Here is a 24323-nt window from a genome sequence, read left to right as displayed (position 1 = left end):
AATGCCTGTGCACAGCTAGTGGAGGTGTCACTGACATGTACCTCATAAGATGTGTTGAACATGATGTCTGTGTCATAGCATGATGGTAGTCACCTTCATAGATTCCACTGACAGTGACACCAGGCCACAGAAACTGTACTTTTCCCCCCTGCCGTAGGACATCACTGTTAGCTGTGCACCTTGTGTGCATTGGTACATCAATGTCATGTGTGAAATGGTGACGTGACAGGTCCGCTATGTGTGGACATGGTTGCCAGGCAGCTAACACTCCATAGTCATCGTGCAGGGGTGTCATCTGTATGTCCTCCAGTGACCTGTCACATGACACAGCATGGTTGGGTGTGTATACACCTCAGCATCGTAGGTCACAATCCACAGGTATGTCATGGGTATGCATGCAGTTCTGGATATGCAATGCATACATAACAAGCACTGTTTAGCAATATAGATGCCTCATGATGCCATGCAATGGCACAGTGTCTGTACATCACACTGTACAGCAATGTAGACAGCTCAGTCCCCTACCATGCCCATGCACATTTGCTCAACATGCATTCTATCTGTAGGGCATATGGACAACACTGCAATGTGATACCCAGTACAATGCTGTACATGTATCAGGACACCATTGTGTCAAGCAAGCATGCATGTTAATGCACATGTCAGCAGATTACATGTCAAGGTCACGTCAGCCATGTGTACTGTTATTCTGTTCTGGTCCACATGGTGTATCACGTGGATGCATGCATACTACCATGATCGTGTGAATTGCATGGATAATGATATGACACCTGCCTGCTGTAGTGTGCACTCCAGGGGGTATGCTTACAAACACTATTGATGTCTGAGCTGCATGCTGTCAGCTGTATCACAAGCATGATGCATGCCATCTGTCATCTCACATGCATGGTGTGTCAGTATGTCTCAGTCTGTGTATCAGTGTGTGTGTCCATGTGTTTGTCAGTGTGTGTGTGTGTGTGTGTGTGTGTGTGTGTGTGTGTGTGTGTGTGTGTGTGTGTGTGTGTGTGTGTGTGTGTCAGTGTGTGTGTGTGTGTCTATTGTAATTTAGAGTCTTTCTTTGCATTCACAGGTGATGTAGGTGCGTTACCCTCCTGCGGTCTATCTGATAGTGTCCCCACATATACTAGCAGTGATGAACATATGCACGAGGTACAGGCAGGATGTCAGGGGCGGAATCTGTGCCAATGGTTGCCATCCCAGCTATGCCCCCCTCTTCCCCGCACACAGTTCAGCTGCCAACACATACTGCATCTACAGTGGCCATAGAGGAAGGACAGTCAGCATTTATTAGTGTTGAACAGGAATGTGTGGTGGCTACAGAAGGTGTGTCTCCACACCATGGTGGCAGTATACTGACTGCAGATGTGCCACACAGGCATGTGGCTGATGCTGCTCGTAGGAGGACCTCTGGCAGACATGCACTGCAGGACATAGCACAGCAGCTGGGATCACCAGAAGCATCTTCCAGACTGTAATGGCGGCATAGGCACATGCCGAACGACAGAACAGAGAAGGGCAGAGGCTGCAGAGGGCTGCTATCAGTATCTTAAACAACAACATCCAGGCATTGGCAGGTGCTCAACAGCAGCTTGCTGATGTTCTGGACAGGTGATTGGGTGACATGGTCAGAATCCTCGACCGTGGCATGGCAATCTGAGAGCATGAGCTGTCTGTGCTGGAACATCTGGTAGGGTTGAGGCATAGGACACATGGACATAGGCCAGCTACACCACCTAGTGCAGGTAAACGTGAGCGTGCCACCTCACATGGCCACTCCCATAGTGCCGGTAGCAGTAGCAGTGCAGCTGGTGCTGCGATGTCCACACCAGGTCACAGCAGGCCACGTGAACGTGGCCCTGGACATTCCCGGCGGGGACACGGTTCCAGTGGCCATGTGTCATCAGACAGTAGCCATTCTGTACCTCTGTCTGGTAGTGCCCATGCAACCCCTGGCAGGCACAGGACATGTGGCCGTGTCCGGTCACAGTGAGCTGTACAACCTAGTCTGTACAATCTGGAGCTGCCCATAATACCCTTGTGTAGGCCTCACAAATGACAGAACTGTGTGCACACACACACACACACACACACACACACACACACACAGCAAACACAACTGTAGGGCTCCACAACACCCACATGCATATGGAACAGACATGTCCATTCAAATCACTGGCCCTTACCTGCACACATGATGTCATCCATTGGTGCAGCCTATGCCCCTGGCAAACAGTATCACCCTGTGCATATGATGAAGCCTGTGCCGCATCCCTGTCATCCACACCATCGGTGCAGGGATATGCTCATATGGTCTGATGCACAGGGTGAACAGAATAGTGAGAGGTGTATCTAACATTACTTGTGTATGCATATTGAGGGATGTGTATGTTGTATTGGTCGTGTGAATACTGAGATGTGAGAGGTGTATCTAACATTACTTGTGTATGCATATTGAGGGATGTGTATGTTGCATTGGACATGTGTGAATACTGAGAGATGTGTATGTGACATCAGTGGTGTACTGTCGACATGCACCAGTCATACCATGTAGTCCAGGTGCAGCATGCATTGTGATATGTTCACAGTATGTGTCTCAGTTACAACAGTAACAGCATGTTGGTAATGATGCCCTGGTTCCCTCCTATGGTGTACTGGCATGTGCCTACAGGTAGCAGTGTTTGCAGTCCCCATGTGTAACTGTGGAGTACTCACAGGCACGTATGGCAATATCAGCATGCTAAATGTACCCTCAACCTGACTGTTGGACAGTCGAACATGACACAGATGTCCGAACATGACACAGAAGTCCGCACATATACTGCACCTGAAGCATGTGGTCAGTTGAACAGGCTACAGTGTACAGAGATGTGACATACATATCGGGAAACATTACAGGTATGTTGACATGGTGCAGGGGTTGTACACAGCGGTCTGGCCAATGATGATGTTAGAGGCCACCTGATAGCATGAGACCACACTGTGTAGCGGTAATACCCTGTCACAGTACAGGAACATGGCCACATTCACGGGGTCTACAGCACTATAATGCACGCCCTATAGTGTTGAGGTGTGGACCCTTGCCTATGTGGTCATCACCCTCGCAGTACTTTGCACCTACACAACATGGCACAGAGAAGGGACATGCGCAGGTAGCCAGTATGGCTGGGACCGATGGCATCAACAGGGTAGTAGACTGCATCACCATGAGGGGTTAGTGATCCTGTTTCCACAGTATGGTAGCATACACCCTCACACCAAGCACCAGACAGCCATACATACATACATACACACACACACACACACACACACTGTGGTGACCAGATATGTGTGTACGGATAGCCGATGTGTGTGATGCACCACATCTGCCGACATCATGCTTTCCACACTGCAGTATGTACAGATCTCTACAACAGTGTACAGGGATGTGTTACATCTGGGACATAGTCCCCACCATATGTGGCATGTGTGGTCACTCAAGTGAACACACATGGCAGTGTTGGGAATGATACACCTGCCATATGATGAGCCATATGTCCGCAGTATGTGTACCAACGCTATGTCTGGCAATTGTGTGGCTATATGCACACGGGAGGATGTCAGTGATACAGGTGTCACGTGACATACAGTTGGTAACACCTGATCGCTGTGTATGCGTTATGTCATCACCATCAAGTAACAGTGACATAGCGTACTGTTTGCACATGGCATGGTAGGATGTCATGTGACACACCTGTGAGCCATCCCCGGCACACATACATCTACACAGATGGATCACCACTTTATGTACACACATCCCTCCATACATGATGTACAACCAACCGTACTGTCTGTATGTCACCATATACAGGTGTCAATGATGGGGCTGCATTGTGACTGCATGTTGTAGTTAGGCACAGCTGTGTTACGGACATCGGCCACTGCACATGCATGGTTGCTGCATGCACAGTACAGATTGTACATGTGCGTTGGTCCTACATGTGTCTCCAGTAGCCATGTTTGTATGCATTACTATTGGTGGGCATGTGTGTTGACATACATAACACATGGACTGTAGTAGGATATCATGGGTGTCATGGGTGACTACTACAGGGGAATGTGTCCTCCATCAACATTGCTACCTCCTGTACTGTGAGCATTCAACAGACATGGACCCACCTTCCATTTGTGTGCGTATGATTGCTAGGCCACTGTTCTGCACAGGGGACAGCAAAGGCTTAGCTATGTACATATGTGTTGTGTGTGTGGTCCATGCATACATCCACTACAATCATGTTTGACATATCCAAACATGTGTGTTCGTTGGTGTACAGCAACACTCATCTGTCACAGCTGTGTAAGACCCTGGGCCCCTGGTATGTCTTGAGCTGACCTGGTCATGTATAGTGGTATACTTGCAATGCATAACACCTGTTGGAACCCTGTCAGTACATGTGTACTCTGCACAGTTGCTGTAGACCTCTGTACAGTCCACTGGTCATGTGTCACATGGTGTTGTGGTAATGTATGGCTGTGTATTGCTGCAGCAACGACATGGTGATGTCTCGAGGGCTACAGTGTAGACTGCAGTGTATACATCTGGGATCTGCAACTGTGACAGCTGTGATGGCAGCTGAGTGTGTACTGGTCACTGCATGTGTGTGACTGCTCTGTGAGTGGGGACAGTTATACCTTACTGTGCCCTTCCGTGTTTAGACACCGTCTGCATGCAAGATGGCCCTTTGCAACTGCTAAGTGTGTGAGCATGCACAATACGCTGCTGTGTAGATGGACACACATGACAGTCCAAACTGAACCTTTGCGTGTTGAGACTCCGTCTGCAGGCAAGACAGCCCTTTGCAACTGCTAAGTGTGTGAGCATGCCCAGTACGCTGTTGTGTAGATGGACACACATGGCAGTCCAAACTGAGCCCTTGCATGTTGAGACTCCGTCTGCATGCAAGACGGCCCTTTGCAACTGCTGTGTGAGCATGCCCAGTATGCTGTTGTGTAGATGGACACACATGACAGTCCAAACTGAGCCCTTGCTTGTTGAGACTCCATCTGCATGCAAGACGGCCCTTTGCAACTGCTAAGTGTGTGAGCATGCCCAGTACGCTGTTGTGTAGATGGACACACATGACAGTCCAAACTGAGCCCTTGCTTGTTGAGACTCCATCTGCATGCAAGGCGGCCCTTTGCAACTGCTAAGTGTGTGAGCATGCCCAGTACGCCGTTGTGTAGATCGGCACACAGTATAGTCCAAACGGACGTGTATTACTAAGCGTGTGGCCATGCCCAGTGACACCTTGTGTCGGTGATGTCCCTCTGTGCATGGGCATGGCCGTTGACATCCTGTATAGCCATGGTGGTCATCCAGGCAACAGATGTCCATTTTCAATGTCACGATGGATGCCTATTGAGTACACACTGGTCGACTATCTTGAAGGGTGTACTGCCTGTGGCATGTCCCGTGACTATGTCATGTTGTCGTGGTGCTCCATAAATCTTACATTGCCCCGATCACACCACTGCCGTGTGTTTGTCTAAATCTACCGTGGGACAGTAATATGTCTGTATGCTTTCAGACTGATCACTCTCTATACAATCCCTGTCAGTGTCCTTGTCAGTGCGGATGATGGCACACGCCTAGATGTCTGCCTTTGGGACTGCTGTGCTTAGTAATCTCGGTAGCGCATTTTGTAAATGCGTCATGCTGTAGTGTGTTAGGGTAGTTAGGTGTATGTTCGACTCCCAGACCTGCCAATTGTGTGTGTGTGTGTGTGTGTGTGTGTGTGTGTGTGTGTGTGTGTGTGTGTGTGTGTGTTTGCGCGCATGCTCCCATCCGCCTAGGGATTCAGTCTTGCTTTTAGACGCCTCACACCACAGAAATTTCCTACCGACGTCTTTGCCTTTGCATATGATGACACGCACCTAGATGTCTGCCTCTGGCACTGCTGTGCTTAGTAATCTCAGTAGCGCGTTCTGTAAATGCATCATGCTGTAGTGTGTTAGGGTAATTAGGTGTATGTTTGACTCCCAGCCCTGCCAAGTGTGTGTGTGTGTGTGTGTGTGTGTGTGTGTGTGTGTGTGTGTGTGTGTGTGTGTGTGTGTGTGCGTGCATCCTCCCATCTGCCTGGGGACTCAGTCTTGCTTTTAGATGCCTCACACCACAGAAATTTCCTACCGATGTCTTTGCCTTTGCGGATGATGACACGCACCTAGATGTCTGCCTCTGGGACTGCTGTACTTAGTAATCTCAGTAGTGCATTCTGTAAATGCGTCATGCTGTAGTTTGTTAGGGTAGTTAGGTGAATGTTCGACTCCCAGCCCTGCCGTGTGTGTGTGTGTGTGTGTGTGTGTGTGTGTGTGTGTGTGTGTGTGTGTGTGTGTGTTTGCCCGCATGCTCCCGTCCGCCTGGGGACTCAGTCTTGCTTTTAGATGCCTCACACCACAGAAATTTCCTACTGACGTCTTTGCCTTTGTGGATGATGACACACACCTAGATGTCTGCCTCTGGGACTGCTGTGCTTAGTAATCTTGGTAGCGCCTTCTGTAAATGCGTCATGCTGTAGTGTGTTAGGGTAGTTAGGTGTATGTTCAACTCCCAGCCCTGCCAAGTGTGTGTGTGTGTGTGTGTTTGCGTGCATGCTCCTGTCCTCCTGGGGACTTAGTCTTGCTTTTAGACGCCTCACACCACAGAAATTTCCTACCGACATCTTTGCCTTTGCAGATGATTACACGCACCTAGATGTCTGCCTCTGGGACTGCTGTACTTAGTAATCTCGGTAGCGCGTTCTGTAAATGCGTCATGCTGTAGTGTGATAGGGTAGTTAGATGTATGTTCAACTCCCAGCCCTGCCAAGTGTGTGTGTGTGTGTGTGTGTGTGTGTGTGTTTGCGCGCATGCTCCTGTCCCCCTGGGGACTCAGTCTTGCTTTTAGACACGTCACACCACAGAAATTTCCTACCAACATCATTGCCTTTGCGGATGATGACACGCACCTAGATGTCTGCCTCTGGGACTGCTGTGCTTAGTAATCTTGGTAGCGCATTCTGTAAATGCATCATGCTGTAGTGTGATAGGATAGTTAGGTGTATGTTCGACTCCCAGTCCTGCCAATTGTGTGTGTGTGTGTGTGTGTGTGTGTGTGTGTGTGTGTGTGTGTGTGTGTGTGTGTGTGTGTGTGTGTGTGTGTGTGTGTTTCCAGCTGCATGACAACAGTACATTGCTTTTACAGTATTCACTCTCCATAACATCCGCGTGGCATCTTTGCCTTTGATGCTGCTGTCTGCAGGCTAGAAGTATGCCTGTGTGAATCATGTGATCCACTAATCACGGTAGCGTGTTCTGTAACTGCGTAATGCTGTTGTGTGGTACAGTGGTTACATTTGTGTTCTGCTCCCAACCCTGCCACTTGTGTTGTGTGTGTGTGTGTGTGTGTGTGTGTGTGTGTGTGTGTGTGTGTGTGTGTGTGTGTGTATATATATATATATATATATATATATATATATATATATATATATATATATATATATATATATATATATATATATATGTGTGTGTGTATATATATATATATATATATATATATATCTATTGTTTATAGATATGTATGTTGAGATTATCACTCTTGAATGTGCTGCATTATCTGTACGTGATCACCTTGAATGTATGTACATCTGCTATGACTCTGTGGTAGTGCACATACTGTGTGCTGTAGTGATCGTGGGTTATACTTGTGTAGTGACCAGTTATTGTGTTGCTGGGTATTACACGGGCATTGGAAACTGAGTATGGCTCATATCCATATGTAGTAACAGACAATTCTATGCACCTCAGGTTAACATTACAGACTCACGTTTATCCACAGGTTGTGGTACAGATCCCAGGACTATATGTGTATACATTTACAGGTGCAGGACTGGGTTGTGTTGGATGCATGGAGGGGTGTCCATGGCCAGTAATGGGGATCTCTACAGCCTGGCAGGTACAGTCTATGACTGTCCCACAACCTCCTGTATATGGCTGACAAATGCTGTACCTGTGTATATGCAGACACACACACTTACCACAAACAGCTACTGCTATCACATACACAAACCCATTGCATCACCAGTGGGCCATGCAATAACCATTGTCCCTCACACACAGACACCTACGTGTACATTGGATGGCTCAATGACAGCTCTGGAAATGTAACACCACACCCTGTGCATATGATGTCACCTGTGCCACCACCTGTGATGTGTAACATTGATGCAGGATCTGACTAACCTGGTGCTGATGCACACGGTGGCTTTATTCCACTGTATTGATGTTAGCATGCTGTTAACACACAGTGTGTTACTTCCAGGTGTATATCAGCAGGCATGATGCATTGCTGCTATGACCATCACTGTAGCATAGTTTACAGCACTGTTAATTCTGATGATGTATTCTCCATCCATGTGCCATTTCACTGATATGTGTAGTATTGGCAGCATGTGTGTCTGAGTGTGCAGTACGTGTGTGATGTGTGTAGTGCACATGTATACATGCTTACAAACGCATACATGACATTACATGGGCTTCACCATTTGTACACTAGCTTACTCGTTCTTCCACACTCCACACGTGCACATGGGTTAACACGCGTGCACACATGCTTACTGGCACGCACGGGCACAGACACACTGTGGGCAGGTTTGCAGGTCACATCAGTGGTATCCATGGCGTACACCGTCAGTCTCCTGACATTCCCTAGGATAGCTCATAACACGCCTCTTCCACTGAGTACTGACAGCAAACATGTGACACTGCTCTGGTGAGGTTACAGTGTTTTATACATACACACTCATGTTGTCACCTATCTTCTACTCTAATAGTCCCCTTAACCTACACTGCACTGTAGAGGCTTGGCCCATATGGCATGACATGTTGTGATTCACTATCCTCAGCCTCACTTGCATCACATTGCCTACAAATGCTTCGTTACATCTCTGACAGAGCACTTCCACACATAAGAACCAGTACGCAGTAGCCATGTTGTCTCCAGCTTGCCATTCATCTGCATGGCGTACTAACATCTAACTAAACCTACATTTTGTATGTATATTATACATATATGTCTTGTTTTGAAGTGCAGCGCATTCTAGTGGTGCTGCGCTACGCTTCCACACCAGAGATCGGGGGAGGACAACTACTGTTTTATTGATATCCAATGGACAAAGCTGCCACTGGCCTTGGACTTGGACATTGGCATGCTTCTTCGACTGTATTCATACTGTATTTGCAGCTGTCATTGCTCCATTTAGCAATGTGCAGAATGTTAGTCGCATAACATCCGGGTACATTTCTGCACATAACTCTGCTCTTGCACGGACAGCTTACTGTTTCATGTATCACGTAATTACATCATTTGCATAGCTTACACATACAAATGGGGTATGTTGCAAATCCCAACATTGTCCGTGCAATTTTCGTGTTACGGGCAGTCTTGCATGCCCCTGCGGGTGTTTGCTGAATAGCCTGGCAGTCATCTTTCCTTGCTGTACTCTCACTCAATCCATACACGCCAGAGGCTTCATGTATCATGGCCTAGGCTTTGCTGTGTGCTATGTCTATTTGTGGTGTATGCATGGCTGTGGGTATGTTCCACTGTCATCACTGGTAAAGGTGACGCCCTATAGGTACTTCATGTAGACTGCTGTGTCATTTGACATGTCAGCACATACCTGCAGCCAATACTGAACTTCCTACTGCAGCACTTTTCATACCTTCTGAGTTATCTTGCGGTCGATAATGCTGTTTCCTCAGACATGTATCTGTTTCTGATCATACCTCTCAACCTCCTAGAGCAAAACATCTGTACAAAGCCTAACATGATGGGGGAACAAATAGGGGAAGATTCTAAATATTGCTCTTACAAACGTAGATAGTTGACAGTATAATAGGTTTTGCATTAGTATGACCTTTCTGAGGGATTTGGGGTCTTAAACTCATATGTTTGTCATTATTTAATGACGTCAGTTCTCAGGTATTTGTCAGATGGGTACAGATTGTAAGAGGAACACACCAAACATATGAGGCATATATCTGCACACTCTGCAAGACTCTGTACAGTTGCGAGGTAAGTTTCTGATACTGGAAATCAATTTTCTTACACCAATACACACAATATATGGCGCCATCACAGGCCAGATGCCATTACATTCCTATTGCAGGACACACCCACCCAGAGGGTTATATTCCTCACACAGGCCAACAGGTGCTTATCCACACTAATTATTCTATCATGTACCTTATGTGTACACCGGTATTTACGCTTTCCATCAGTGGCAGAGCTCACGTACGAATATGGGGGACTGGACACTGTATCGATGACACTGCATGACACCCTGAGGGACACATGTCTTTTGAGTCTATTAACCTTCCACATTGACTTTCACAGGGCATACGTTGTCATTCACATTTGTGGAAATACATGCTTTTGACATGTACATGTTTTGTCATTTGTCCTGACGTCTTTCTTCTCACCTGTCCACCTAGTATCACTAGTTCTGTACATTTATGTAGGATGGGTTACCTTCATACCTCTCACCTGTACACATTATGGGTAAACGCCCCAAGGTTTGACCTATGATTCTGTTACATTTGTCATAATAATGTGCCTTTCTGGTAGATTGCTGGCAAGGCATGACGGACTGTGCGGTTATGTAATAATGACTGACATTTCTATTTCATGATTACTAACTCTCATAACATTCATATTCCTGACTACGCAATTATTCTATCAACATTCTGACTTTGTCTGGGGTATATTTAATATAGTCCCTATTTGTATTTCATGTACTATGCCTTAGTCCAGCTGTCTTATTCTGACATTTTGGCAGGTATGTTTACCATCTTGGTCGTACGCATGTCCATCAGGATAATCACCTACATGACACTGATATAGGTCCCTACGTCTTCCCCCAATGGTTTACACAATATCCAGTAGATGGGTTGCACCTTTTTGGAGAATATAGGCATGTGCTATACCCACATAGGTATATTGATCACTCCCATGGGGCGTACCTAATAGATCTGTGCCAACCAACACCTAGGCCCATTTCTGCATACCCATGATTCCCATACCTGACACCCCTCCACAGTACCCATTAGACATGTTTAATGTGAGCGATAATAAAGTGTGAGGACACTTCTGAGCCCTCCCCACTCTGCGGATATCAGGTCATACGTCATACATTCTATCGACCCATGTGTTATTACCCTTGCACCTGCTACTGTTGCATGTACAGCTATATCGTAGTTGCAGTTGTGATGTCTTTTGCATCAATGACGGTTCGCCCTTCGTATGGGATCAATTTTTGGGGTCCTGCAAAGGACACCTATATTCATGTTTAACGTGTAGAACTTGCAGGCCCTGTCACACTGGTACTTTCCGGGCAATGGTTTGGAAAGCAGCGGTGTATTCTCCTTTCATGCATGTCTGTCTGTCCATCCATAATAGCTATACAGTGACCTATTTATGTACATGTGTTATATGTACAGGGACATATGTTTGTTGTGTATATATCTATTCATGTATCGTGTGTGTGTGTGTGTGTGTGTGTGTGTATATATATATATATATATATATATATATATATATATATATATATATATATATATATATATACATGTAGACATACATATATACATATATCTGTACATTCCTCATTTCATAATTTGCTTTGGTTTATGTCTGTGGATGTATGTGTATATATATCTCCATATCATACCTTTCAACTGTACAGATTTCCGCTGCATGTACAGCTGTTTGTCTCTTATCTTTGGTCCGTTTTTCATAACCTTGTGTCTATCTGGCAAGTTAGTGGCATATCATTAAAGACTGACATTGGTAAATAATGACAAACATTTCAGGTTACGACTTCATACCCTTCAGAGAATCCATGCTAGTGACACACCTGTTATTCTATCAACTTTCTATGTTTGTTAGGACAATATCTGGGGATTGTCCCTATTTGTACCAGTTGTTTTCATGGCTTTGTCCGGTTTCGTACTTTACGGGGTTAACAAGTATGAGCCATGTACATAGAACGTGAGGAAAACAGCATTCATTTTCTATGCTGTGAGTGGATTACACACGCACAGGCGCACTTGCATATCCTTATTGTGGGTTACATATGTTTCATAGATATTTGTTTTTGCGTGAACTTTCATAATTCTGACCGTAACAGTTACATATCTGTATTCCGGTTTACGGACTGCTGCGAAACACACGTTCACCTTTACAAATTTAAATGTGTGTACAGCACGAACACATTCATTACACTTTCAAGTTATATGTGCAGTGGTCGTAGGTCAACCGGGACTGCATTCACGTTGGCCGGATGCCGAAACCACTATTCTATTGGTGTTCTCCCTCATTGATATGCATAACCATAGTACTTAGCTACATCAACATACTCCTCACCGCTTCACCTACAGCACAGGCATCCATTCTCCTGCTGGGAAAAATGCGGTACTACATATTACACATTCCCTATTGCCTACTGCTGTGGACTCCAGCTGCATTGTTAATCACTCCGAGGATATGCAGAATACCAGGGCATATAGTCCAGGCACATACAGGTCTTTGATTGTCAGGGTGTTCATGTAGTGATCTGGGTTTAGGCTTGTCCACCTGGTGAGCGGAACTTCCCTGGCTGAGTTCAAATGTCAGACGAAGCATATGGACAGGGATTTCTCCCTATTTTGAAGTTTTACCTGTGTTTATAGACACAGGTGTTTGGGCACCTGTCAGCAGCTTATTCTGTTGGCAATACATATTATGGGTGGGGTTGTTACAGTCTGTACTCCACGGTGAGGGGTGTTCCCATTCACATTTGACTATTACCTGTATACAGTCATACGGGGATTATTATTTTGGACATGAAGTGACTACAGGTATGCAGTTGTACATTACACAAGTGTGAAGGGTTGTTACTGTAAATATGTACGGACCATACCTCTCAACCTCTTAGAGCACCAAACCTGTGCAAAACCTACACGATGGGGGGACAATTAGGGACACATTTTAAAGATTGCTCTTACAAGCTTAGAACGTTGATAGAATACTAGGTTTTGCATTAGCATGACTTTTCTGAAGGATGTGGAGTCTTAAACTCAGGATATTTCTCATTATTTAGTGACATCAATCCTCAGCTATATACCACACTGGTGCAGATTGTCGGAGGCACACAACAACAATATGGGGCAAACCTCTGGTCATTCTTAGGGTTGCCACCTTTTCAAATGCCCAAAGTGGGACATGTTCTGTAGAGATGTCAGATTTTCCAGGACAAAACATACCTACAGCCGTGCATAGTACAGAACTTAACCTTTTTTGAACATATAAAAGCTTATTCTAGTAACATTTGAATTGCTTATGCTACTTCACATAACATATAGAAGTTTCATATATAAAATAACTGTTTTATGCAACTATTAAAGAAACTTAGGAAATAACTTTGTCCTAAACTCTCAGGACATTTGCTATGTCTTGATTTTTTTCACAGGACACAACTGCCTACAGAGGGACTTTTACTCGCAAAGTGGGACAGGTGGTAACTGTAGTCATTCTGCGAATATCTGGACAGTTGAGTGGTATGGCATGGACCTCTGTAATACGCTGTTGTGTTCTGGCACAGCAGTAGCTCAGCATTAAAGACTGCAGTCGGAATGTGCTGACGGACAGTTGGGTTTCAGACTTCATACTCTGGACATTAATGCCAATGTGCAAACTGTTATTCTATCAAATGTCTATGTTTCTAAGAGCTATCTTTACAGATTGTCCCTGTTTTTGGAACTTTGTCTCACTTGTATTCACGGCTCTGTCATGATATCTTGCTCACACAGGTTGCAGGTATGGTCGGTCACGCCTGCACACAGTCAGTGTCCCTCACACTTGATCAGGGTTGACCTGTTTACGTCAATGTCTTCCTCACCCTCATGCCATTTGCCACTATGCAAATGTGTGCATTATATTCTCCCTCCTATTCGTGTCTGGACACGTGCATCACGGGAAGTTGTTTTATCCTGGGTGGTAGGTTATGCATGCCCACTTAGGGCTGGACAGTGTCATGGACCTCCACTGCATGTTCTGACTTGTGTCCAGATATCTACAGGATTGGACATCATGTCGTCATACCCATTCTACTATTTACACAAGTTGGTTATCCCATGAGGGATATCCCAAAAATTGGACTAGACCAAAACAAGTTAGATAACAAAGATTTCTGTGGCTTTACGAAAATGTGCAGGGGGTTTTACATGCAGGGGATACATGGTTTGCAATCCTGACACTGCCTAGGGTGACAATACCTACTACATATGCGTAGGGGTCACTGTGTGTAGCTGTGTCTGCAACAAACCAGTGGACCAAGTACAGCTGGATTTGGTGGACGTTCTGGTATGGAGGCAGGTTGTGTGTTGTGGAGGGTATGCTGGGTAGGCCATTATGCATCCAGGTGTGTTGCGTTTGTTATGGCCAGTTCCATCAGGACCCATCTGTGGGTATGTGACGGTGACGTATCTATACATTTGTCTCACACATTTCCATATTCATATGTTTGTGGGATTGTGTTCTACACTATGGCCTGTCTGCTTGTCTTGCAGCTGTTTCTACATGTAGTTGTGTTTCTTTCCACTTCACCCGCTGCCCCCTGGTACACCTCCAGTTCACCTTTTCTGCATACGACACAGTTTCACCTTTGAGGATTTTACCATTAACCACCCACCCCTCACACGCAAATTCATCACACCCCATAGAGCACTACTTTGGTTGTTGGCCCATGACATGGCCAGAGTTACACATTGACTACCCTACATGTGTCGGGTACCTTTATGGTTGTGTGGACTACCCTGCCATGTTTGCTTTCCACATGCTATACCTCACGCACATAGGTACACACCCATACTTCACTTTCATTACTTGGTTGGTATATCCGGGTACTACCCATTCGACTGTGTCACATACACATTCGGATTATACAGCTACCTTTCAGATTTTGCCAGCCTGTTGTACTCATTGGTAGGATGGCACCTTTTCCTATGTCCAAGTTAGTCCTTACACATGTCCGACTGTTGTGGACAATGCCTCCCCACAGTCGACGGTTGTGTTTCCACCTTTTCAATTGGCCACAGTGTGACATAGGGTTACCACCTGTCCCACTTTGCGAGGGACAGTCCCTCTTTGGGCAGTTGTGTCCTGACAAGAAATTGTAAAAATGGCAAATGTCCTGAGATTTTAGGACAAAATTATTTCTTATATTTTATGTAATAGTTGCATAAAACAGTTATTCTGTATCTGAAATACCTAAATGTTATAAGAAACAGAATAAACAACTAAAATGCTCCAAGAATAAGCTTTTATTTAGGCAAAACAGTTAAGTTCTGTCCTTTGTACTGGCTGTGGGTATGTGTCGGCCTGTAAAATCTGATGTCGGTACCAAACATGTCACACTTTGGCCATTTGAAAAGGTGGCAACCCTAGTGTGACATTTGCGGTGAACACAGCATATTTTACAGGCCGACACATACCCACGGTCAGTTCGGCAGATAGAACTTACAATTCTTGCCTATATCTAAGTTTATTCTTGTAGCATTTTGGTGTCTTATTCAGTTTCTTATGACATTTATGTAATATACGTTCAGTGAAATATGTTTAATGCAACTATTACATGACATCTACGGAATAATTATGTCCTATATTCTCTGGACATTTTACAGTTTTACATGTTTGTGTCAGGACACATCTGCCCACAGAGGGACTGTCACTCATAAAGTGGGACAGGTGGTAATCTTGGTCGATGGTACGGATCATACTGCTCCTTTCGGCCTACATGTGTCCATATTGTTATAGCTTATATGCTCCTTCTGTTTCGTTTACATGCGTATGCTATTTCCTATCACATTTGGTATGTGAAATACGGACATACCTTTTGTATGTGACTATTACATGCCTTGTGGGATATGATTCAGACATACGGTCACTATATATATCCACATTTATCCTCATGTATTTTGTTATGGACACATCTGCACAGCTATGTTCCCTCCCTCACATTATGGGTCAGCTGGTGACCCTCTCCATTGGGCTGGACGTACCTACTGGTGGCGCGCTAACATATGATACGTTTCACTTCCACATGGTATAGCTATCAACACTACGTTGGACAACGGGCACACGGTTTTCATGTCATTTGTTCAAGGGTAGGGACCCGTTATTCCATACCGTGCATTTGTGTTTGATTCTTCATTTTCTGTTCGCAGGGACTATCTTGCATGCTTTGCATACGTTTCAGTATCCACGGACACTGATAGGTACGATTACTATTGCAGGCGGAATATAATATTCAGCAGTTTAGGTTGCTCATTGACAGCTGACATTGACACACCTCCATGCGCAACTTCGTTACGCCCCATGCACTCACGCAATTTTCCTATGCACGTGGCTGTGGCGGCTGCGCGCTTTCATTAATATGCATATGGCGCGACTACTCCATATATACGACGCACGGACGGCGCAAGCCTTACGCCGGCCTTGCGCCGAGCTTCATGAATCCCAGGGATAGACTTGTTGTGGGCATTCCTTCTCCTGTGACTTGTTTGTGATAAACAGAATTACTGTAACTTATAGCGCTGACTGTAAGAATTCCAGTAGTCATGTAGAAAGTAGTTTTGTAGTGTTTCTAAATGTGGGTTTTTCTATTTACATTTTTATGGGAAGTATCTAAAGTAATTTGATGAATGTTTGTGTGTTCCCAACAGTAGTGGGAGTGTGTAGAGTACTGTAAGGCAAGTTAAATGTATATGCTCTTTTCCCCACTGTAGTGAAATCCTAGAGTTAGTATATATGATTGGGGGGGTGCCCCCCATCTAGTTTGGTTGTACATTGTTGTCCCGTTTTTGTTAAGAGGGCTAGTAAGTAGTTTTTACTTTCTGGAAAGGGTTAGTTATTGGTGCTCTAAGTGTGCTTGTCTATGGTTTAAGATTTAGTATGTTGCAATTCAGCCTTGTAAGCTGTCAGTGAAATGGGAGTCAGCCAAATGTGTTTTAGGTGAATGTCGGTCAAATGGGTGTCAGTCAAATGAGTTTTAGGTCAAGTGAAGTAGATCCATATATATGCATATATATATATATATATATATATATATATATATATATCAAACTATATATATATATATATATATATATATATATATATATATATATATATATATATATATGTATATATATATATATATATATATATATATATATATATATATATATATATATATATATCTGTGTGTGTGTGTGTATGAAATACATGTGTAAAAATATTGCAGTGTGCAGAAAACTACTACGAGGCTGTGCATACCTATAGATAAAGCCAACTAAGAAAGTAAAAAGGACAAGGTATACTTATCACCAGTAGCACAGGAAGAGAAAGAAGCTGGCTCTACCAAGAAATGAATTGGATTAATCCCCACCCTGGACAGAATTCTATACTCTAAAGCTTCTTTCTTAGTGTAATAAGGGCCTCTGCCTATTATCGGTTAGATTCACCTTCTGGGCACAATGAGTATGCTAATTTGGAATCATCTCATTCCTGTTTTTGAATCCTTTAACTTGTGTAACAATTTGAGAAGATGGCTGCACAATGTTGTGCATATGACCAAGCACCCACCTGCAGTCAGGTCTGCACATGCACAGAAAGCCAATTAAGTTTGATAGAGAGAGAATTGTCTACCAATAATTAACCATATATGACGGAGTCATAGCAGGAGACACACGTATGGAAGACTGCCATGTTTCACACATTAAAACGCCATTGGAAGCATAATAATACAGAACCTATGATCTGCCTGTCAATGCCCTTTGTTGCATTGGGGCTGGGACATTCCAAAATGTTTTTGTGTGACAGCTCTCTACCATTTGTCCTGAGATCCTTGAAGGTGAGACATTATGGCCAAAGTATATGAGAGAAGTGCTCCTTTTTGAGCACAGAGATGGGGTGAGGAGCAGTCCAAGGTGTTTCTGGACATCTCCCATAGGCATTACAGGTGCTGGCTCTGGTAGGCAGCTATACCAGATCACAGTATAAAGCTGATGCCTGCAGTAGTTTAGTGTCCCTGCTGAAGTACCACATTGTCCAAAAGAATATAGGTTAGTATTAGTAGTTTCTTGGGCATTTCACAATATACAGCAAAAGTATCTGTCTTTTGTCTATCATCTGTAATGGAAATATTTATTGTGTTGTCATATTTTGTATATGCAAAGTTTTATTCTTATCAAAACTCAAATGGCATCACTCACCACAAGCACAGATTAGTATTCTTGATAAATAGGTCCTGCAGTTTGTCTTCTTTTATATCAGAGTGCATGTAAGAATGCCTTTTGGCTTAGACCTCCCCCTCCATATGTTATAATTAGGCAAACAGCCTTCCTCTTCCCCAGTCCTCTTTCTTGCTATCCTTTCTCTTTCATATATTTATTTGGCGTATTGCCCATTTGTCTCCATTTCTGTAGCTATTATATGTAGCATCACTGGAGCTTGCACCACTTCCACTGGCAGTGCATGTTGTCTCCACCCATTCTTGGTGGAAGCAGTAGCATCACCATCATCACCACTGCCAGAAGCACCCTGCACATCAGGGTCCCAGCTTGCTACAGTTGCCTTCACACCTCCTGTTCTACCTGTGCCACCTGTGTCAAGTAGCCCTGCACCGAAGGGTGGTAGAATGGTATCTTCTGGTAGCAGTGCATATGCAGGTGACATTTTTGCCATTCATCATGACCAAGAAGAGATTGTGAGGAGGATAACAGACAACAGGTTCATTGTCCCCATGGCCACATTGAGACACTGCTCCAGTGACTCACTGAGTTGGTTTCCTGCCCAGTACTGACTTTTCTGACTGAGCCAGGACTCTGAAGTGAGAGTAATCTTCCACTGGGTCTAAGCTAGTAGAGACTGCACCTTTGAATACCTAGTCTTATCCCATGACCTGGTATTCCCTGCCATTGCACAATCCTCCCCTCCTCACACCATTGTCTTCCATTTCCCTTTGTTTGTCTGATGTCTCCTTTGTCACTGTGTTTCACTTCCCTTACTGTGTTTCCCCACACTACTCCGCACCCAGTCAATCATGTCTGTCTTTCTCTACAACCTAATCTCCCTCCTACCAACCTCTTACTTTCCTGAATTCATTCCCCAACGTTTCCTTCTTTAAAAAAAAAAAGGGGGGGGCTGTCCTACAAAAAATATTTCCACATATACCTCTCAACTTCCCAGATAATTGACTGATATACACATGACTGGCTCCTATTCTTAGATGTGCTCATCATAAAAAGTGTACTTATCTAACGAATTGAGGACTGAAGTAATTAAATAAGTACAACTACTGTTGGAAGTCCTTGAGGATTATTGAACCTTATCTTTCTTTAATTATGTCAGAAAGTTAATAACTAATATACAAAACTGTTTTTAACTAGTCCAACAATGCTACACTCTCTGACCCAACTGAAATAACAAATATCCATGCTAGCAAATTTTACTCTACCTGCAGTTATAGCTATCCAACAGGTTCCACAATACCAGTTACACCCTTTAATTACTATGGAACAGGTTCTGTCAGCCCTTTCAAAAACTAAGACTACTTCATTCATGAACCCTGACAACATACCAGGTTGCCTTTTTTTATCAATGCCAGATGTCTTTCTGAACCCCTATTTAACCTCTTTAATCTAAGCCTCTCCACTGGTTACATTCCTGGAAAATAACCATTGTAATGCCATTGCACAAGGGTGGCTCAACCATGGACCCTTGTAACTATAGTCCCATTAGAGTCACTAGCCTTATCTTTAAAGCTATGGAGTACATTATCTCAGACTTCATTAATATGGACATTCCAAATATCTTAACATTGGAGACTTGGCAATGTGACTTGACAAAGCAAGGTCCTGCCTCTTTAGCCTAATTAATTTATTTGAAAAAGGAACTGAAGCAGTGGATAGTGGTTATGCAGTGGATACTGGCAATATTGACCTGGCCAAAGCCTTTGACACTATTCCCCATGCAGGCATTATTGACAGACTTATAAATCTGAATATAAGGCTTTGATACTTGTCAATGTGATTTGATCAAAGCAAAGTCCTGCCTCTTTAGCCTAATTAATTTCTTTGAAAAAGGAACTGAAGCAGTGGATAGTGGTTATGCAGTGGATACTGGCAATATAGACCTGGCCAAAGCCTTTGACACTATTCCCCATGCAGGCATTATTGATAGACTTATAAATCTGAATATAAGTCTTTATATTGCCCGATAGATAGTTATCTTACTGTCTGTTAGAACCCATGTGGTTAGAGTAGCAGGTGGCACTTCTGAAAGCAAAAATTTAGCAGTGGTGTACCGCAGGACTTAGTTTTGGACCCTTTCCTATTTGGCAGATATTTCTCAGACCACCAGGCCAGCACGACAGACCTATGGTTAACTTAGTTTACAGATGACTTAAATTAGGTATGTTACTTGATCTTCAACTCACAATTGCTCCAGTACAGCTTAGATCGAGTTGACAACTGGTGCAAGGACAATGGTCTCAAATTTGATGTAAAAAATATAGCATAGTTCATTTTGGTAAACAAAACTATATCACTTACTGTATAGGAGATGCACCCCTCCAGTCAGACACTGTTGTAAGGGATCTGGATAATCTTGTTGATAATTCCTTATCATCTCACCATCATGTCTATACTGTAGTTTGGAAAGCCTTTTATCTAACCCATTTAATTTCCAAAAGTATCGCCACTAGATCGAGCATAGCCTCAATTCTCCTTTTACCATATCTTATCAGACCCATTATTGAATATAATGCTCCTTTTGGCATGTATTTATCATAACATTCCACACAACCTGAAAGACCTCAATGATTATAACTGAAAATATCAGTGGCCTCAAAAGTTTTAGTTATCAGGAGAGACTAGCAGCCCTTTCTCTGTACTCAGTCTCTTACAGACTCCTCTGTGGAGCTCTATGTCTAGCCTTTCATACCATGAAAGATCCAACCCAATTTGATCTCCTATTCATTAGCAGAACTAAGAGTATATGAAATACTTGGTTAAAGGAACTAAACCTTCATCAGCAAATAAACAGGACACACTGACGTGATAGATTCATATCCCAATATATCCCACAACTCTGGTACAAAGTTCCACAACATGTCAATCAGAGTAGCACCCTTCCCACCATTAAGGTAAACCTAGATAATTGGATGGGCAGCCTCAAAATCTCTCCCAGTCTACATCTTGACTTGCCATCCTTGAGGCTGGAAGGAAATTTTGACTATTTTTTTTTTGGCTAGGCTTGAAATGGTCTGTAGACCGATTGCCTAGTGCTTACCAATGAAGAAGCTGATAGTTTGCTCCTACCCCACCTCCATCCTGATTATTCCTTATTTGCTCACCTTGTGTTCTCCCGTTTGCTTGCTTTCCATTGTTTTATACTTCCATTTCCCGCCTTTAATCTAGTCAAAAAATAGTTAAACACACCACACACATGCCCCAAAATGGTTTATATATAAAGAAAAATCTTTCTATGGTTAGAGTGAGTGATGGGCTGGAAAGAGAAATGCTGATGCACATGTATAACCAAAGAGATGAGTCAACTTTAGGGTTTCAGCTTTTCATTTTTATAATGACATTCACATTATAGTACAGGTCCACTGATCAAATTCTGATGTTGCCAGGAATGGCGCAGGTTAGTGCATCCTGTTACTTTACAGTATCCCACCTCTCTTGTTCAAGTTTCACATTATTTGACATTCCAGCATTGTCATAACACCTCCATTCTGTTTTACAGCCCTGCTTAGTTGGGCACTCCCTTTGCACTCTAATGTCTATCTTTCTGGTTTCTTTTGCCAAAGTGAAACCTCTACACTTCACCCTTAGCTGTCCCTGACATTTTCCCTTTCATAAAAAAATTCTCTACATATATATTGCTGTAAATTACTTCAATACATTGTCTTTTTCCTGTCTGAGCAAACAGGCTTACGATGACTACTATAGGTGTTTATGCAGGTTCAGGGTTTACCTCTAATACTCGTATGACTACTATAGGTGTTTATGCAGGTTCAAGGTTTACCTCTGCTACTCATTCTTTAAACCATCTGCACGGTATTCTAATACACACTCTGGCTGTGGGTCTGCACTGTGGCCATGACGTGCAGACAATCGTCATGCAAAATGGCCTAGATGCTTGCATAAGCAATAAGCATTGAAGTTTGCTGCGCATGCAATGTAAATAGTGTTAGTGTGGCATGATCTATCCATCCATCCACAGCCCCTTTTTCCCATTTTTGCACATGGGGTCAAGGTGTCACTTCAATAATGACAATCATAAATCACTCACCATCTTGTGGTGTGATCATGGATGCATAATTTCTGAATCCCCAGTTACAACTTTATAGAGATAAGCATTCTGTCTGGCTCTACAAACCAGGAAGATAACTAATGAAAGGTACATGTAAAGAGCATTAGTATAATCAAATTTGTGGAGAAAGCAAAAGAAAGTAACTAAAAGGTTTTCAGATCATTCGTCCATATTATGTCAATGCAAACTGAGCAACATAGTTTCAGATCTAAACTGTGCTTATATAATTCACCTTAAATCATAAGTTATTTGTATATGTCCAGAATATGGTCACAGTAAAATAATTGAATAATCTGTTGAAATGCTATATTTTTAGTGTTGTCTTAAATGAAATATAGCCTCATATTACTGAGAAAACAGTAGAACAAACAAGCTTAGAATTACCTGACTTGCATGCAGTGGAGAGTTTTTTGCAACAATATTGATGTCCATGTTACTTCTCCGCAAGATACCAGATCCTGAGTACAGAATATCTAGGCTGTATGTGGACAAGGCCTCAGGACTGCCTGCAGCATAAAAAGGAAAATAAACAGGGATGTGAAGACAGCATCTGTTCTATGAAACTATACATTTTCTCACTTGAATTGAGTTTTCTTAGTGACATACGTATCATATATCCAGAGTAGGCAGAGGAGGATCCAGACTTGGAGAAGCGATCATAATTGTGTACAATCGTGTCCTTCAGAACTTGGCGAACAACTTTGCTATGGAGACACAAAAACAAATATATATCTATTACGTATCCTGCAATAATGTCAGTGTGATAAAAGTAAATTTACACATTGGACAAATGTATGTCTTGATTACAGGAATACTGATTCTTGTAGGACTGTGCAGTTGCTAACCAATGATTAAACAGCATCTTGCCATTGTAAGAAATCGTTAAATACAACTCATGAGGCTTACTGTTAGTAGATAATCTGAGGAAAATGCATATTCAGATTGGTGGGCGTAGTTTTTGTGTAAGAACATAAACCTATACTTACCATCAGCAAAATATTAGTCAACAGACAGAGCTGAAGATGTTCAACCTGCTGTACAGATATCCTGCTCACCTCTAAATAACCATCTCATGTTAAAATGGCTGTTGAGCTCCTTCATGATTTGTTTGCAAATGTATTTATTCATTTATTGAATAGGCAGAAGGAGTGGAGTCATTTGGAGTGTCCATTCCTAAAGAGATACCTATGAGCATCATAAATTAATATGGTTCTTAGGGTGATATAATACTCATAATAAAAAAAGTGGTCTGCTTCTTCATTCATTACCCTAAGAGTATCCTGCTCATTCCAGGCCCTAACCACAATCAGAATGTTTCAACCTTAAATACTGAACTCTAGTTTATCTTTGCTCTCATCTACCTTACAGACAGTAACCTGGAAAAATCAGTTTCTCACTGGGAAGTAGAACTTTGCCTTGTGTCCCTTCTTGGGAATTTTTTGCCAATTCCCCCAGCTATCTTGACATGTTTTAAAGGAAGGAAAATATGCACAAAAACATGGATTTACTCCCTTATTTAGTTATGACACTTGGAATATAGACCAATAATTATGATGACAGAACAAATGGTCAGATTATAAAAAATTGGTACCATAATTAAAGATGTAGGGGCAATAGCAGACAATATTTTAAACTTTTTTTGCTCCTGTTGGTTCTCATGACAATGGCCTGGCCCCAAGTGATTCACATCCATGCTAGGTCTGCCAGCCATCCTCCTACCCCTGGACTACTCCAGTGTTTACAGGGGCCAGTCGTCATGGGCCTTAAGGGCATCCTGGGTCTTGGCCAACTGCGCTTCCATCTGGGGTATTTTTTTTAAATGCCCTACCCTCGTTTTCATTTTTCCCCACTCCCCTCATGCTCATTGACCATGACCGAGTACAACTCCCCC

At 43.3% G+C, this 24323-nt stretch overlaps 1 protein-coding gene across 1 annotated transcript in view; it reads right to left on the bottom strand.

The window, feature by feature from the left end:
- The window catches only part of LOC122793370 (microsomal triglyceride transfer protein), a 704416-nt gene that overhangs the window by 167936 nt on the left and 512157 nt on the right, over nt 1-24323 (bottom strand). The window contains exons 13-14 of the mRNA XM_044061320.1: nt 23039-23136; nt 22817-22938 (exon numbers count right to left, since the gene is read on the bottom strand). Coding sequence (XP_043917255.1) covers nt 22817-22938; nt 23039-23136 — 220 coding nt within the window. The remainder of the gene's footprint in view (nt 1-22816; nt 22939-23038; nt 23137-24323) is intronic.

Source organism: Protopterus annectens, chromosome 2.part0 (genome assembly GCF_019279795.1).
Source record: "Protopterus annectens isolate FY-2018-M chromosome 2.part0, PAN1.0, whole genome shotgun sequence".
In the NCBI taxonomy this organism is placed as follows: Eukaryota; Metazoa; Chordata; order Ceratodontiformes; family Protopteridae; genus Protopterus; species Protopterus annectens.
Note: the sequence above shows the minus strand (reverse complement) of the source record. Positions and strands in the feature narration are given on the sequence as shown.